General features: G+C 45.8%; 1 protein-coding gene across 1 annotated transcript in view; it reads left to right on the top strand.

The window, feature by feature from the left end:
• Positions 1-6: 6 nt before the first annotated feature.
• The window catches only part of LDLRAD3 (low density lipoprotein receptor class A domain containing 3), a 220583-nt gene continuing 205627 nt past the window's right edge, over positions 7-14962 (top strand). The window contains exon 1 of the mRNA XM_025879412.2: positions 7-115. Within this exon, the coding sequence (XP_025735197.1) occupies positions 70-115 (46 nt within the window). The 5' untranslated portion in view covers positions 7-69. The remainder of the gene's footprint in view (positions 116-14962) is intronic.

Below are 14962 nucleotides of genomic sequence, written 5' to 3'. Positions count from 1 at the left end.
AGAGGCGGGGTCAGCGCCGCGGCCGCGGGGGCAGCGACGGCGCCGGGCAGCGGGAGCCGCGGCCGCGCCATGTGGCTGCTGGGGCCGCTGTGCCTGCTGCTGAGCAGCGCCGCGGGTGAGTCGGAGGGCGTCGGGCGAACTTCCTGCGGGGCGCGGGGCGGGGGCGCGGCGGCCGGGCGGCCATCGCGCGCCCTCCCCGCGCCGGGGCTGCGTCTCCCGGGCGGGCGTGCACGGAGGGCGGCCCCCGGCGCCGGGCTGGCCGGGACCCGGGCTAGGGGGCCGCGGCGGGGTGCGCGCCGTCCTATTGTGTGGGCGTGCGGGCCGGCTGGTGCGGAGTGCTGTGTGCGCGGGTGGGGCTTTGTGTGCAGCCCGGCTCCGGGGAGCCCAGCTACTGCCTCGATTGGGCGTAGCTTCAGTGTGTGTGTGTGTGTGTGTGTGTGTGCGCGCGCGAGTGTGTTGTGTGTGTTGGGGAAGGGAGGAGGGGACGGGAGGAGAGGGGAGAGAACTCCTCCTTGATCCCCTCTCCCCAGCCTCCCTGTGCTCCGCGCTGTGCGAGCCTCCCCAGGGCCTCTTCCCGCATCTGTCGCGTGCACCCTTGTGCCTCAGTTTCCTCCTTGGACGTCGGGCGGGTAACATCGCCGCTTCTTTCCACTCCTTCCTGGGACTGTGTTTGGCTTAGGTAAAGAGAGATGAAGCAGGGCTGGACCTGGGAATTATTAATCTTTCCCATTGATCCTGGGAGCAGAACGTTTATTTGACATCTGACCACCCCGACTTGTCCCTCAGCGGGCACCCTGACTGACGAGGTGCCCATGGGAGTGCACCCGGGCTTCATCTGGCGGCCCTTTGAACCTGGCATCACCGTGGTGGTGCATCCTGAGGTCCTGGGAGGCAGCAAGCCTCTTTCCCTTCGTGACAGCGTGCTGTCCCCTGGAACTTTTCTGCTGATGTGGGCACGCTCTGAATTCCAGCCCAGGAGCCCTTCCTCCTCTGCCCTGGCCCGCTGGCCACAGCTGTCAGCTGCCCTCCTCGGCTCAGCCCGCCCCCTGACGTTTATTTCTGGGCAGCTGATGCCCAGAAAGTGGGTGACAGGGCCCAATGAACTTTCTTCAGCGGAAGCTTGCTTGCCTGACATTTGTGCTATCCACGTATCTAATTTATGCCTGATTTCCCCAAGTGCTTGTAGCTGTCTGCTGTGGAGGTGTTGGTGGTGCTGTGTTTGTTGGGAAGTTGAGGCTTGCTTCATTCTGAGCTGCCTGCCCCCCCAACATGTGCATTTGGAAAGAGAAATCTCCCACCTTCCTTGAAGTCCCCTGTTCTGGCCATCCTCAGAATCCACTGGGCAGCCTTTCCCCTCTCAGACTTATGACATCATCCCTGCTCCTGGAGACCCCATTTTGATGTGGGTTTGCTGTGCCTTTCCGTGAGTGTGGAATGGTGGTGGCTACTGTGGGTTTTCAGCCAAGTCTGGGGGAGAGTGCCCTGTTTCTCCTGAACTATCAGGCCACACCAGGGAGGGAGTCCAAGGGGGCATTGGCAGCTACAGGTAAGTGTGAATGATTATGTGGGGGCTGCTAGAACAGGCAGCTTTCTGGGCATCTCAGATAGGAAGACGTGCCTGAGTTCATGCTCTCCATGTACGGAGCCGGGATAGGTCCCATGATAATACCCAAGTAGGACAGTCCAGAAGCTGGCTGGCTCTTGTATGTGTCCTGAGTTGCCTGTGGCTCAGTGGAAACTTATTTTTTGCAGTTCCCAGTTGGTACTGGGTTGCTTTGGTGGAGTCTCCATGTCTGTAAAAATAGCTGTAAAGTTAATTTTGTCCTTCTCTGGTCAATGCTGGTTATTTAATATGTGTGTACATATAAAATAGGGTTCAATAAACAGAATGGGGATAGAGAGATTGGGGGTCATGGAACTGCCTGACTTGTCCCGGTGGTGGTTTTCCATTCTCTGTGGTCACTGCACCTGTGTGGCTTTGAATCACAGTTGCTGATTTAGAAACTTCTGGGCAGGTTGGGGTAGTGTGCATTTTTTGTGTTACATTAAGCGTCATCTTTTTGGCATGAATCCCGCATTGACCCACAGTGTTACCAGAAATAGGTTCGGTCATTTTTCTTGATGCCACTGGGTGCCCCTGGCCTCCCAGCCCAGAGAGAAACCTGTGTGGTTCAGTTTGCGGTTCATAGTGGGAACAGAGGCTCTACCCTTCTATCCCATATCCAGCTTCTTGATCCTCTTCTGGAAAGTTGAAACAAGAGAGATTATAAAAGCCAATACTTCGGACTGCTGACTCCCCTTTGAGAGTTTGTGGAGAAAACGGGGGTCTGTTGAGCCCTACTCTCAGTTCTGGGTCTTTGCAGGGCTGGAAGGCCACTGACATGTCAAGAGCAATTTGGAGGCCTTTATTATTCAGGAACCTTCTCAGACACCTCTTTGTGTTTTCTTTTTCTTCCTTTATGTTGTTTGTATCAGGGAAGTGAAGCATCGATTTTTAGCTGTTATTTTTTTAATGTGTCCTGTGAGAAAGGCTTGGCCCATCCAACGTCCAGGTTTTCTTCACGTGGTGGATTTGCTGGGTTTCAGCGCACAAATGGTGAGACATGTCTAAAGGTGGCCATGCCCGCAGGTAGTCAGCCTCACCTCCTCCTGGGCTGACCTTGGCTACCACTCCCTGACATTCTCTTTCTGTCAGTGAACCCGCTTGATTTTAACCCCATGTGTACTCCCAGGAGTGTGAGTACTGACCTTTTCTCCTGGAAAGATCTACTTAATGGCGTGAGCGGGTGGGTTGTATTATGATTTTTAACTAGCTGAGGAGCCTCGCGGGCCAGCCCCGTTAGAGGAGACTGGGCACTGTGCACCCAAGTACAAATAAACACACCTTGTTGCTTTTCATCTTCAAAGAGAGGGGACAAAGGCTCCCTCCTGGCCTGTGAGGGGTTTTTATCTGATGGCCCACTTAGGCCTCTGACCTTGATAGGCGTGGGGGAGGAGCGGCAATGTGAGTAGGAAAGGGCAGGGTGGTCAATTCCGGGACTCCAAGACTGACATAGACACCTTTTTTTTTTTTTTACCACAGTCCCCAGGGTACCTTGAAAGTGAGCTTGTATCTCACCTTCATGAACATTTTAGAGAATGTTGGCATTAGGAGAGTTGGTAGTCAAATAATCTCACGTTAAAAGACTTGACCTTTACAGCCTGGTCTGTTTGCATGGGCACAGGGAGTAAAGGGGACCCCATATTTATGGCACATGTATGTGTGAGATGCTTTGCTTGCCACTTTAAACGCATGATCTTGTTGAGTTTTTCCAAGGATACTGTGTGGCAGGAAGTCATTTTATGGCTTAAGAGATCCTTTAGACCCAGGATGCCAGAGTGAGGACTGAAGCTTGGATACTAACTCTGGCTTATTGTTTGCAGGAATCATGCGCGCAGCCTCCATGCCTTTCCTCCTACTTGCTTTTGTGAATTTAACAGTCAATGAAATTGTTTCCATAAACACCCCTCCTCCCTGAATCTGTTCACTTTGTGGTCACTGCTGTGAACTTAAGCGGTTGGTGTTCATGGGAAATACATAAAATAAATCTCAGTCCTTGAGGAAAGATGGAACTTTTCAAAATAGCATGATGTATGTATGCATGATGGGGAGGCATTATGCTTGGCAGGAAGATACCATGGGCCACGGTTGGATTTCTTGCCCTGAATTGTAGTCACTTGGGGGGTTTGTTTTTATTCATTGAGATCTCTTTGTATATATTCTCCCTTTTCTTTTCTTTTCTTTTCTTTTTTATTTTTTAAGTAGGCTCCACGTCCAGTGTGGAGCCCAACTCGGTGCTCAAACTCACAACTCTGAGATCAAGACCTGAGCTGAGATCAAGCACTGGATGCCTAACCAATGGAGCCACCCAGGAGCCCCTTCCCTTTTTCTTATACATTTATTATATTTTACAGTTAAGAAAATGAAAGCTACTATATGACATGGACCGATGGAACTAGTCTTAGTGATGAGATAGTCCCCGGGGACAAATTTTGTTTTTTAGATCCCCCAGGAGCTATTTTTGGTTGTGGTGTTTTCTTGTTTGTTCTCTTTTCCTCTTTCTCTCTTTAGAATATTTTGGAAATGCTTGGGCCATCTGGACTGGGTCGTTTTTTTTTTTTTTTTTTTTTTTTTGCCAGTGTCTATACCTAACCACCAAGGAGATTTTTAAGATGGTTGCTCCTGTGTGTGTGTGTGTGTGTGTGTGTGTGTGTGTGTGTGTGTAAAGGGGCCTTTCTTTCTTTGTAATTGTTGTAGAAGAATCTACTCTTTTGGATACTGAGGAGTGCCTTTAAAAATGTTGGCTGAGAGAGCGGCCAGGTACTTTGAAGATGCAGCATTTGCTTGTCGCATCACTTGCTTGACGTTGAATATTGCTTACTGGGATAAGTGGACTTCTGTGATACAGCGACTGCTCAGAGGGATGGCAGATGTTTATTCCAGGCTGGGCTGTGAGAGTTTCTGGACATGGTTGTGGGGATGGGGTTGGTCTAGTGCAGGGTTTCCCAGCCTCTGTGCTCCATTTTGGGCTGCATAGTTCTTTGTTATGGGGACTGCCCTGCCATTCCAGAATATTTAGCAGCATCACTGGTTCTAGATGCTTCCTCCTCCTCCTCACTTCCCGTAGGAGGTTTGGTTTGTGCCAACCAAACATGTCCCCAGACGTTACCAAATGCCCTCTGGGGGCGCAGTCACCCCTGGTTGAGAACCCGTGGTCCAGTGTGAGTAAGCCCCCTCACCATGCATCTTGAGCATTGTGACTGCTCATCCTAGAAATGTCTTCTAGATGCACTGGGTCAGGGTGGCCTCCTCCTTCCAAGGGGTCTTTTAATCATCTGGTTTCTGCTTTCTGTTTGCACCGCCCCACAAGTTCAGTGGGAAAGTACAGTCGTAACTAGACATGCCCAGCACTGCCCCCGTTTTCTCTCACTTCCCCTTGTATCATAGTGAAAACTTCTGGAATTTTAGACTGTAGATTCGGTTCTCTGGGGAGAGACTCCGCAAGGAAGGTGACGGCTGATGACCGAAGCCACCTGGTTCCCTGAATGTTAAACCGGGGAGGCTCGCCCTGCCTGGAAGTCAGCCTTGGGAGCTGTGTGTTGAAATCTTAACCCTGGAAGTCCCCCTTCCTCCGCTCTACAGAGCAGTCATTGTTCCTCTCTGCGCCCCTTCCCCTCCCCATCATTCCTTCTCCCTTCCCATCAAAGGGCTTTACAACTTGAGTCGGTTCTGCAGGTGGCAGGGAGAATCATCGGCACCAGCGGCAAGTTGGTTTGGGGGAGATTTTCATCTTGGACTTTGTTCTCTGAAGTCTTTTTTGAGTTAGGCTCTGTGTCGCTTTAGAACACTTGGATTCCTTTAAGACACTTCGCCTTCCAGCTGTTGTTTCTCTTTGTTCTGCGTCCAGCCTCCCTCGAGTGTTTTCCTTCTTCCTCTCTTCAGACCAGCAGCATGCATTGTCTACTGTCTTTTGTGCAGGAAAAAAGGAGGCACCATGAGGAGGGATGCCGGGCTGGCAGGGGACAAGTACATGTGACCGCAGGTCAGGCACCTGTGCCTCCGATCCCGGCCTCTTCCGAGAGCCTTCCAGTGAGGAGGAGCGCTAGCTTCCCAAGCACGCCAGTGTGGGTTCCCTTTCATCTTTGGATCAACTAGAAAATTCTTTTCAAGGCTTTATTGGGCTCTTCATCAGTGCGGTACCAGATTGGCCCCGTCCACACACTGCGCTGTGCTCTAGGGGCGTGAAGCTGTGTCACACGTGTTCTTTGCCCTTGAAGCACCAGATGATCTGATGAGGGACATGGAGTTGTTTACCTTCTTTCCTTACCTGGGAAGCACTCTTCTGCAAGCAGTATCTCGAAGGCATTCATGAATGGGAGGTGTACTGATGCATCCCCGACCGTGATGGGAACAGAGCTGCAGTGACGTCACAGAGCCTGGGCGCATGTGGATATGGCATCTTTGGGGATATTTAATGGGTGGGTCCTTCCTGAACAGGTTTCAGAGGTGCTTCTTTAGCTTTCCAGTTAGAATATTGGGACACACACGTTGGTGTTCTAAGACTTGTGTAGGTCTTGGCTTCTGGGATTTGAAGGTGACATTTCTTCTGTGGCTTGTGAGCAACAACCTTCTTTGTTTATTTTCTTGTCATCTTCTTGAATTGAAAACACGACACAAATAACACATTAAATACCTGCTCATTAAAAAATTCAAACAAAATAGGATCATTACAATAAAACATTAAAATCTTCCTTTGTCTTTCAGTTACATTCCTCTCTCCTTTCCTAAATTACTGTTAACTGGTACCTATCATTTTAGCCCTAATAGGGATTTACACACACACACACACACACACACACACAGTTTAATGAGCTCATACTTGTTTGTATTTGTAGCCTTTTGACTTGTTGTTTTCACTTTATGTCCTTTTCATGTAAATACTTAAATACCTATTTTGTCACTTCTGCTTTGAGCTGGTGAATTGGTTACATCTACTTCCCACCCCTACTCCTGTTTGGACAGTTCAGTTATTCCAAAGCATTTGGCATTTCCTCTTTACAGTAAGGCTTCAGCTCTTTGTGAGTGTCTTCCTCTGTTAAGTGCTTTATTTTTTTTTTTAAGATTTGTTTATTTATTTTTGAGAGAGAGCAAGAGAGAGAGCAGGTGCTCACCTGCGCAAACAGGGGAGGGGCAGGGGGAGAGGGAAGAGAATCTCAAGCAGCAGACTCCCCGCTGAGCGTGGAGCCTGATACGGGGCTTGATCTCATGACCCTGAGATCACGACCTGAGCCGAAATCAAGAGTTAGATGCTCAACCAACTGAGCCACCCGGACGCCCCTCTCTCTTAAGTGCTTTAAAGTTCTTGGCTCTTTTTTTGCAAAAAAATCACAGAATTGCAGTCATTTTCCCAATGACAGATATTTGCTTCCCTATCACTAAATTTACACGGTTTCCTTGCCTTTTTGTAGACATGATAATTTTTCATTTCAATGCAGAATTTTAGAGTAATCTTTTTTTTAAGGTTTTATTTATTTGAGACACAGCGAGAGAGGGAACACAAGCAGGGGTAGTGGGAGAGGGAGAAGCAGGCTCCCCGCAGAGCAGGGAGCCCGATGCGGGGCTCGATCCCAGGACCCTGAGATCATGACCTGAGCCAAAGGCAGATGCTTAACGACTGAGCCACCTAGGTGCCTCTAGGGTAATCTTTTAAGAGACATTCTGAATAGCAAGTGGATCCAACCTCTGCCATAGTGTCAATGCACAGAACTGGACAGAAGTGAGGACATCATGAATGGCTGTGACCATGTTTACCCAGGTACTGCCAGGACCGATAAATCACAGCATCTGTCCACCCGTGCTGTCACAAGATGCTGTTGGCTGTTTGAGCACATCTTGATTTCAGAAATGTTTTAATACTAAAGATGAATTAGGCACGTCCTGATTTCAAAGGTGTTACAATACCAGAAGTATGAATCTTCTTGACCATCTTTCAGTTCTTATATATCTATCCATCTTTTAAAAGCAGCTTTAAAAACATCTTCTGGTATATGTATATACCATAATTCATTTAATGCTTCCTCAGTGCATGAATCTTACTTCATTTTCAAGCAGTTTATTCAGGTAGGTGGTATGCCCTGCCATTTTATAGATGAAGAAACTAGAAGGCTAAGTAATTTTCCCAAGTCCACAGCCGATAAGAGGTGGTTTCAGAATTGGCACATAAGACCCTACAACTTGGACCTGTACTCTTCACCACTGGCTTTACTGCTTTGGCATTAAATAGATACTCAACTCAAGTTCACGTATGCTAGAGGAAGGAAATGTACTCCCTAGCTTGTGCTAGACAGTTCCATCGTTGGGTAGTTATGTCAGTAATGATTCCATGCTTGTCGTATTAGAATGATGTTAGAGATCCATCGGAGTCAGTGGGTGTCCTAGGTTGATTTTATTCAAGTGGCTTGTCTTTGGCAGATTTAAACTGATGTTCTGCTACTCCTCCCTATGGAGAACTTGTCATTTTAGGTATCTAAATTGGCCTTTGTGGAGGCTTGTTTTATTAAAAGGAACAATAACAACAAGCAAATTATCTCAACACCGGGAGACTCGCCTTTGAATATATTAATGATGGAGACTTTTTTCTCCTCTGTTGATGGAAATATTTTGTGGGAATGCCAACCTGAAGCAGTTTCTTTTTGGTCCGTACTTCCCTCAAATACCGCTGGGTGCCAAAGATAAAGGCCCACTGTTTATAAAGTCCAGAAACAGGTTTTCAGACAAAAATAAAGGGCTGATTATAATGCTTCCTATAAAAAAGAAAAAGTGAAGTTTTTTTTTTAAATTTTTCTGACCCTGAGCTTAAAGCTTGTATGGTTCACATACGGAAGAACTTTTTCTGAACTCGCATTGATATTATTTATTGTGGGAGGTGAAATGTTAATGTACTGCACCGGAAAGAAAGTAAAAAGTAATTCGCCCCATCTCGTTGCCTCAAACCAAGGGCCTCTTGTGGGCAGTGGGTCGTGCCTTGTGAGCAAGTAATGCCACAGGCCTGTCAGGTGTTAATAGCTCTAGGCAGAGCAGGGCGAGCCTCAGGATTCCAAACTCTCCCATGTCCTCCCCTTTTCATGAGTCATTGTGATATCAGGAGACGGTTAATTGGGTGAATTGGCTGGTGCTCAGATCCAGCTGTGATTTTTGACAGACAAATAGCTCAGTGTGAAGACGAGGTTGTCTCTGGCCTGGAGAGAGGCCTGGAGAGAGGCCACGGAGAGGGAGGGCAGCCATTTAGCTTACTCTGGAACAGGCCTTTGGGAACTGGGTGCTGGAGGGACATGGAATTTATGAATAACTTGATTGAGGAGACTTGAAAACCCAAGGAGCCAGTGTTCCACGTGGGACACTTGTGTGTCTCTTGGCATAGAGAAATGAAAGCATAAAGGGTGTTTGATTTTATTGCATTAAAATCTTTGTTTGTTATTATAAGGCCCAGTGAGGTTCGCTTTGGGGATATCAAAAGTGCATCGTCTTTGATGCGGCCCTGGAACTTTCCTTCAGTCCCAGCCTTGAATCAAAGCAGTGTTCTCCGGGAGTCACTAAACTAATTGGACGTGGCTGAAAAAGGAGTTCTCGTCACACTTTAGCTCCAGTCAGTTGAAAGAAAAAAAAGCTCCTCAATTGGTTTGGAAAGTTCTAAATATAACTTGTTTTTTATTATAAAAATAAAATGGGGGGTTTGGGGAACAATGGAAGGGTGACTAGGAACAAAGGGAGTCTCATCAGAAAAAAATCCCAATGCTGTAAAAAAGTGTTGATGCTGAGAGAAACCAGAACAGAACTGAAGAAAGGGTTTCAAAAACAGATTTTGTGAAAGCATCAGCATAAACTTGACTAAAAAGCATGATAGTAGCACATGAGCCTGTCTGGCTGGCAGGGCCTGGGGAAGCAGGCCTGGAGAGAGTTGGTGCTAACTACTGTAGACGAGATGGGGTTGAAGACATGGCCTGTGTCAGGAATATTCTATACGAGTGAAAGATAGAACCAGCCTTGGAAGTGTTAGAGAGGAACTGTACATCCTGGTGGGACCTAGGATGGGCAGCAGTGATGCAGTAAGGTGGGGATTTAGCATGCCCCAAAGTCATTTATGGTGCCCAAGGAGGTGGTAATGACAATACAGGAAAAACTAACAGAGGTTGAAAATATGATAGCGATGCCCAGTGTTTGAATTATAAACATATCAGAGGAGTTGGAGATGCTCAGACATTGGAATATATAGATTTGGGGAAAGGAATACTGCCCAGCATCAAAGAGAGAGTATTGGGATCTTTTGAAGGTACTCATAAAATGTGACTCAGCCACAGTCCTCAACAGAAAAAAGAACTCTTCCTTTCTTGTGTGTGATTAAAGTTCCATGGGGCAGAATGGGGTCAGGCAGGTTCCTTGACGGCTGCCTTGGTCTGGTCCAGCCTCTGAGTCAGTGCCTGGCATAATGTCAGTCACACAATAGGATATCCCGTAAGTTTCCTGGAAGGAATGGAGGTGACATGAAGAACATGGACTGTGATTTTGAAGAAGAGAAGCAGGCGAAGGAAGAATGAACCTTCTCTTTCCCTGGTCAGGCTAGTTGTGCCCTTTGGTGGCACATCATTTCTACTCTGGATTTTGGAATGGTCTCACTCATTTTCAAAGATCTACAGAGATCTTTACCAGAGATACCCGTGGCTTAAAAAAGACAAAGAGGAAGAGGTCTTAGACAGGGAAGCAATGATCACCATTTTAAAATCAGGGGATGAATTAGACATACGTTGTGAGGCTAGCGTGTGGCATATAAAAGGGTTTCGGACAGGTCAGTAAAAACTGCTCTGCATCTTAATTCCATTTGAAGGGAGTTTGCATAGTTTGCTTAATGAATAGGAGAAGTTACCAGGAGGAAAAGGTGAAAACAGTTGTGTTTTGTAAAATATCACTGTTAAAAATGTGAACTAGTAAGAAACTTAACGTTATCTTCTGGCCCAATTTCAAAAGAAATAAAAATTTGCTGCTGAAACCACATAAATGATTCCAGAAAGGAAGTACATTAATAAATATAATCAGAGAAAAGTGGAGAGTGATATAAATACATCAGTTATAAGAATCAGTGTAAAACAAACTGTCACTAAGTCTTACTGAAAAAAAAAATCACCCAACTATTCATTGTGGGAGACATAGTAAAAATCAAGAGCTAGAAATAGAATGAAAAATTAGGGAAATAAAATCCATTATGCAAGGGCTACTTTTATGGCATCAGATAAGTAATATCATAGCATTAAGCATTGAGATAGATAAACAGGGTTACTGCATATAGCTAAAGGTTCATTAAACAATGAATATCTAATAATCCCATATAAAAAGACATGAAGAATTAGGAACATAATTAAAGGGTGCTTTAATTCATAATTGTGGAAGGTTCTTCAAGTATAAAATGAACCAGTACTTGCCAAATTTTGGAAGGTTAAAATACTTAAAGAATACATAATTTTAATGTTTCAGAGAAAATGTCCATGAGAAGAGAGAAATGTAGACCGAAAGTGTGCGGGGAGTGGTGGGGGGGTGCCTGACATGTTCCTCTGGATACTCCCGGCAGGCGTTCCTCCACACACCTGCTCCCTGGGCTCGGGGAAATGTTTGCTAACGGAAACTGTGGGGATAAAAAGTCCTCCCTGTTAATGAGATGAGAAAGTTGATTAAGCTTCCAGTTGGGCTGAGCAGGTCTGACACCACGGTGGCTGCCCAGGGCCAGTGTCTGTGCAGGAGAGTTTCCAAGGGCAATTTAGGGCCTGCCATAGGGATGGCCAGGAAGGCTTTGAGAAAGTTACTGAGAAGGAAAGTATAGTTTTGCTTTTACAGATTAGCAAGCATTGATAGTTTTTAAATTATGAGCATTTTCCTGGTTGAGTAGAGTGTATTTTCTCCTTTAAGATTACAGCATAAGGATTATCGTGTATAACTTTGCTACTCAAAGTATGGTTGGCAGGCCAGCAACACCTGAACCAGCATCACCTGAACCAGAATCTATACTTTAGCAGGATCCCCAAATGAGGGGCGCTTGGGTGGCTCAGTTGGCTAAGTGTCGGACTCTTGATTTCAGCCCAGGTCATGATCTCAGGGTCATGAGATCAGGCCCTGTGTTGAGCTCTGCTTTGGGCGTGGAACCTGCTTAAGATTCTCCCTCTCCGGGGCGCCTGGGTGACTCAGTCGTTAAGCATCTGCCTTCGGCTCAGGTCATGATCCCGAGCTCCTGGGATTGAGCCCCACATTGGGCTCCCTGCTCCGTGGGAAGCCTGCTTGGCGGGAAGCCTGCTTCTCCCTCTCCCTCTCCCCCTGCTTGTGTTCCCTCTTTCGCTTTCTTTCTCTCTCTCAAATAAATAAATAAAATCTTAAAAAAAAAAATTTTCCCTCTCCCCATCCTAAAAAAAAAAAAAGAAAAAAATGAGATCCTCAGGTGATTTATGCACATATTGAAGTTCAGGGAAGTGCTGATGTGGTGCTGGGGTTATAGGCTTTCAAGGGAGTCAGCCTGGGTTCACATTCTGCTCACCACCTTGACCTTGGCCAAGTTTCTTAAACTTTTATCAACCCACTGTATCTTCATCTGTAAATAGGAATAATAATGGTCCTTGCCATGTGGAAATAGTTTAAATGAGGTACTGCACATAAAGCATTTAGCTTTTACAATTGCCCACTAAATGTTAGTTGTTTATTTTAATAATTATTCAGGTTTATTATAAAAATTCGGGGAGGAATTTAGAAAGACACAAGTTACAGTGCTACGGACTAAAGACTGTTAACACATTGGTTTGTCTTCTTCTATTGTACATATTTTTGATCATGCTGGGAATGTATTTTCATATCGTGCTCTTTTCACTTGTGAATACAGCATAAGCATTCTCCCTTGTTAAACTCATGGGGGGCAACAAATGGTCTGACATCATTTGTCACCCAGAATGGCTGGGTGTATTCTTGATGTTGGCTACAAAAACCACTTAACCCAGTCAAGTCAGTGGCGAGCTCTCTCAGCTCATTTCCTTGTCTATACATAGGGAATGATATAATTTGCCCCATCTAATTTTATGTGGTGGTTATGATCCCATGAGAATCGTGTATTCAAAAATATCTAGTAATAGGTAAGATACTCTATGTTATTGTAGGTTGATGGTGTTAACATGTAGGAAAAACCAAGAAACATCATTCCCCATTGTCTCCAGAATTCCACTTCTAGGACTTTATCCTAATTAAATAGTGTTGAGATGCGTACAAACATTCAGCTACAGTGATGTGTGTGGCAGCCTGGTTTTCAACGGTGAGACACTGGAAGCAGACAAAAGACTCATTAGAAAGTGAGTTATCCCCTCAAATGCTAAGATACTATGCAGACAGTAAGACGGATGCTGTAGAACTGCTCTCTTAATAAGCTACCCACTAGCCACATATGGCTATTTCACTTTAAATTGGTTAAAATTAAATAAAATCAATTAGGAATTCAGTTCTTCGTTCATACCAGGAAGATTTCAGGGGCTCAGTAGCCTCATGTGGCTCTTGGCTCTCTTTTTGCACAGCTCAGAGGCAGAACATTTCCATCATTTCAGAAAGTTCTTTTGGATGACGCTGCTCTTGAAGAATAGTTCTTACATGGAAAGAAAAATCTTATGAAACAGAATGATTCAAATTTGGAGGGAGAGACGGTGTGTGTGTGTGTGTGTGTGTGTGTGTGTGTGTGTGTGTGTGTGTTGTAAATTGCCCCTTGGTGCTTGGGGGGACACCATGGCATTTCCTGATTTTTCTAAATTTAGGCAAATCTGGCCCTGATAGTCCCCACTCATCAAAAACTTGAGATTTGGTGCAAGTTGGTTGTTGAATCCGCCTCCCCCTGTAGGTTCTCTCAGGACCCTGGGGACCTGACCTGGGCTTTGGTGTTGCTATTGCTTTTTGTTCCAAAGGCTGTTGCCTGGCATCGGACCTATTTATCTACCCAGCACTTCAGTCCATTGCTTCACAGGAATTCACTCCCCATACATTTCACACAGTGATTTACAAGAGTTGGGGGGAGAGGAAACCTCTGTGCTCCCTTCCCCATTCAGATTGGTAGTGTTACTGATGAGGGCAGGGAGAAGGCTGAAACCATTCCACAGTAAACAGTAATAGTAATAACAACAAAATTCCTCTTGATTCACTTGGAAGTCTGGGCCCTGCTTTTGTCTGGCTTGTGGGTCCTAGCGGGCACGGTGCCGGAGGTACCTCTGCAGAGGTAGTCCCTCCATCCCCTGGCCCTTCCAGCAACTTCTGTGCCCAGGCACCCAGGCCTCAGCAGGAATACTCCCTTCACCTTGCCAGTGGGGTCAGCTGAAACAAATAACCCTTGCTCTGACTTTCTTGGAGATGGTATTGGTGCCCAAGCGATGCCTGTCTCCTGTTGGATTTTTAGAAATGATTCTGAGAAGGGATGGTGGCTTGTGGCTCATTCCTTCCCCCACAGCTAAATGCAGCCGTTATGTGTGGAGTGTATGCCCTTGTTTACTGTCTGGTCCGACTGTTGATTTAGACCGTGTCTGTGTTTGCAGAGTTTCTCAAAGAAAGTTTCCTCTTCACCCTTCAGGACCCTGCCAGTGAATCTCCTTGTCTAGAAAGTGGTCCTCCCGTGTTTGACCCCTAACCACAGAATTAAGTTGACTTTTTAAAAATTTGATATATGGATATACTGCATCCATCACCTCACAGAGTTACACATTTTTTTTTCTCTTACGATGAGAAGTTTTAAGATCTACTCGCTGAGCACCTCTCAGACACACATTATGGGGTCATTAGCTGTCGTCACCATTATTATAGTTTGTAGCTTTTGACCACTGTCTCCATTTCTCTACGCCCACCCCTGACTTTTGTCAACCACCAATTTGTTCTCTATTTCTATGAGTTGTTTGTTCTCTATTTCTATGAGTTGGGCTTTCTTTTTTTTAGATTCCCCACATAAGGGAGACTCCATACAGTATTTTTCTTTGTCGGACTTATTTCACTTACCATAATCCCCTCATGGTCCATCTGTGGCTTTACAAGTGGCAGGATTTGTTAAGGACTGAGTAATATTTCATAATCTCACTTCCTGACGCCTTCCCCTGCCTTGCATTTGCCTCTGCTTTGCATTTTGTTGGACTCAGTGCATGGTATTCCAATTTATTTGTGCTCATCCCCTATACTTGAGTGGTTCTTAAACCTAGATGACTATGAGTAACCTGGGTGCTTTAAAATAACATGCTGTTTTAATTACTTTAAATTCTGGAATCTTTCAAACATCATAAAAAAAACTCCGAGAATAATGTAACAGATACCAATGTACCTATCACGCCAATCGGATTTTTAACGTTTATTATTTTAATTCAGGGTTTTTTTTTTAAA

The sequence above is a fragment of the Callorhinus ursinus genome, unplaced genomic scaffold (genome assembly GCF_003265705.2).
Source record: "Callorhinus ursinus isolate GAN/ISIS: 27379988/994484 unplaced genomic scaffold, GSC_fseal_2.0 scaffold21, whole genome shotgun sequence".
Lineage (NCBI taxonomy): Eukaryota > Metazoa > Chordata > Mammalia > Carnivora > Otariidae > Callorhinus > Callorhinus ursinus.
The sequence above is the reverse complement of the archived record's forward strand: the minus strand, read 5'-3'. Positions and strand labels throughout refer to the sequence as shown.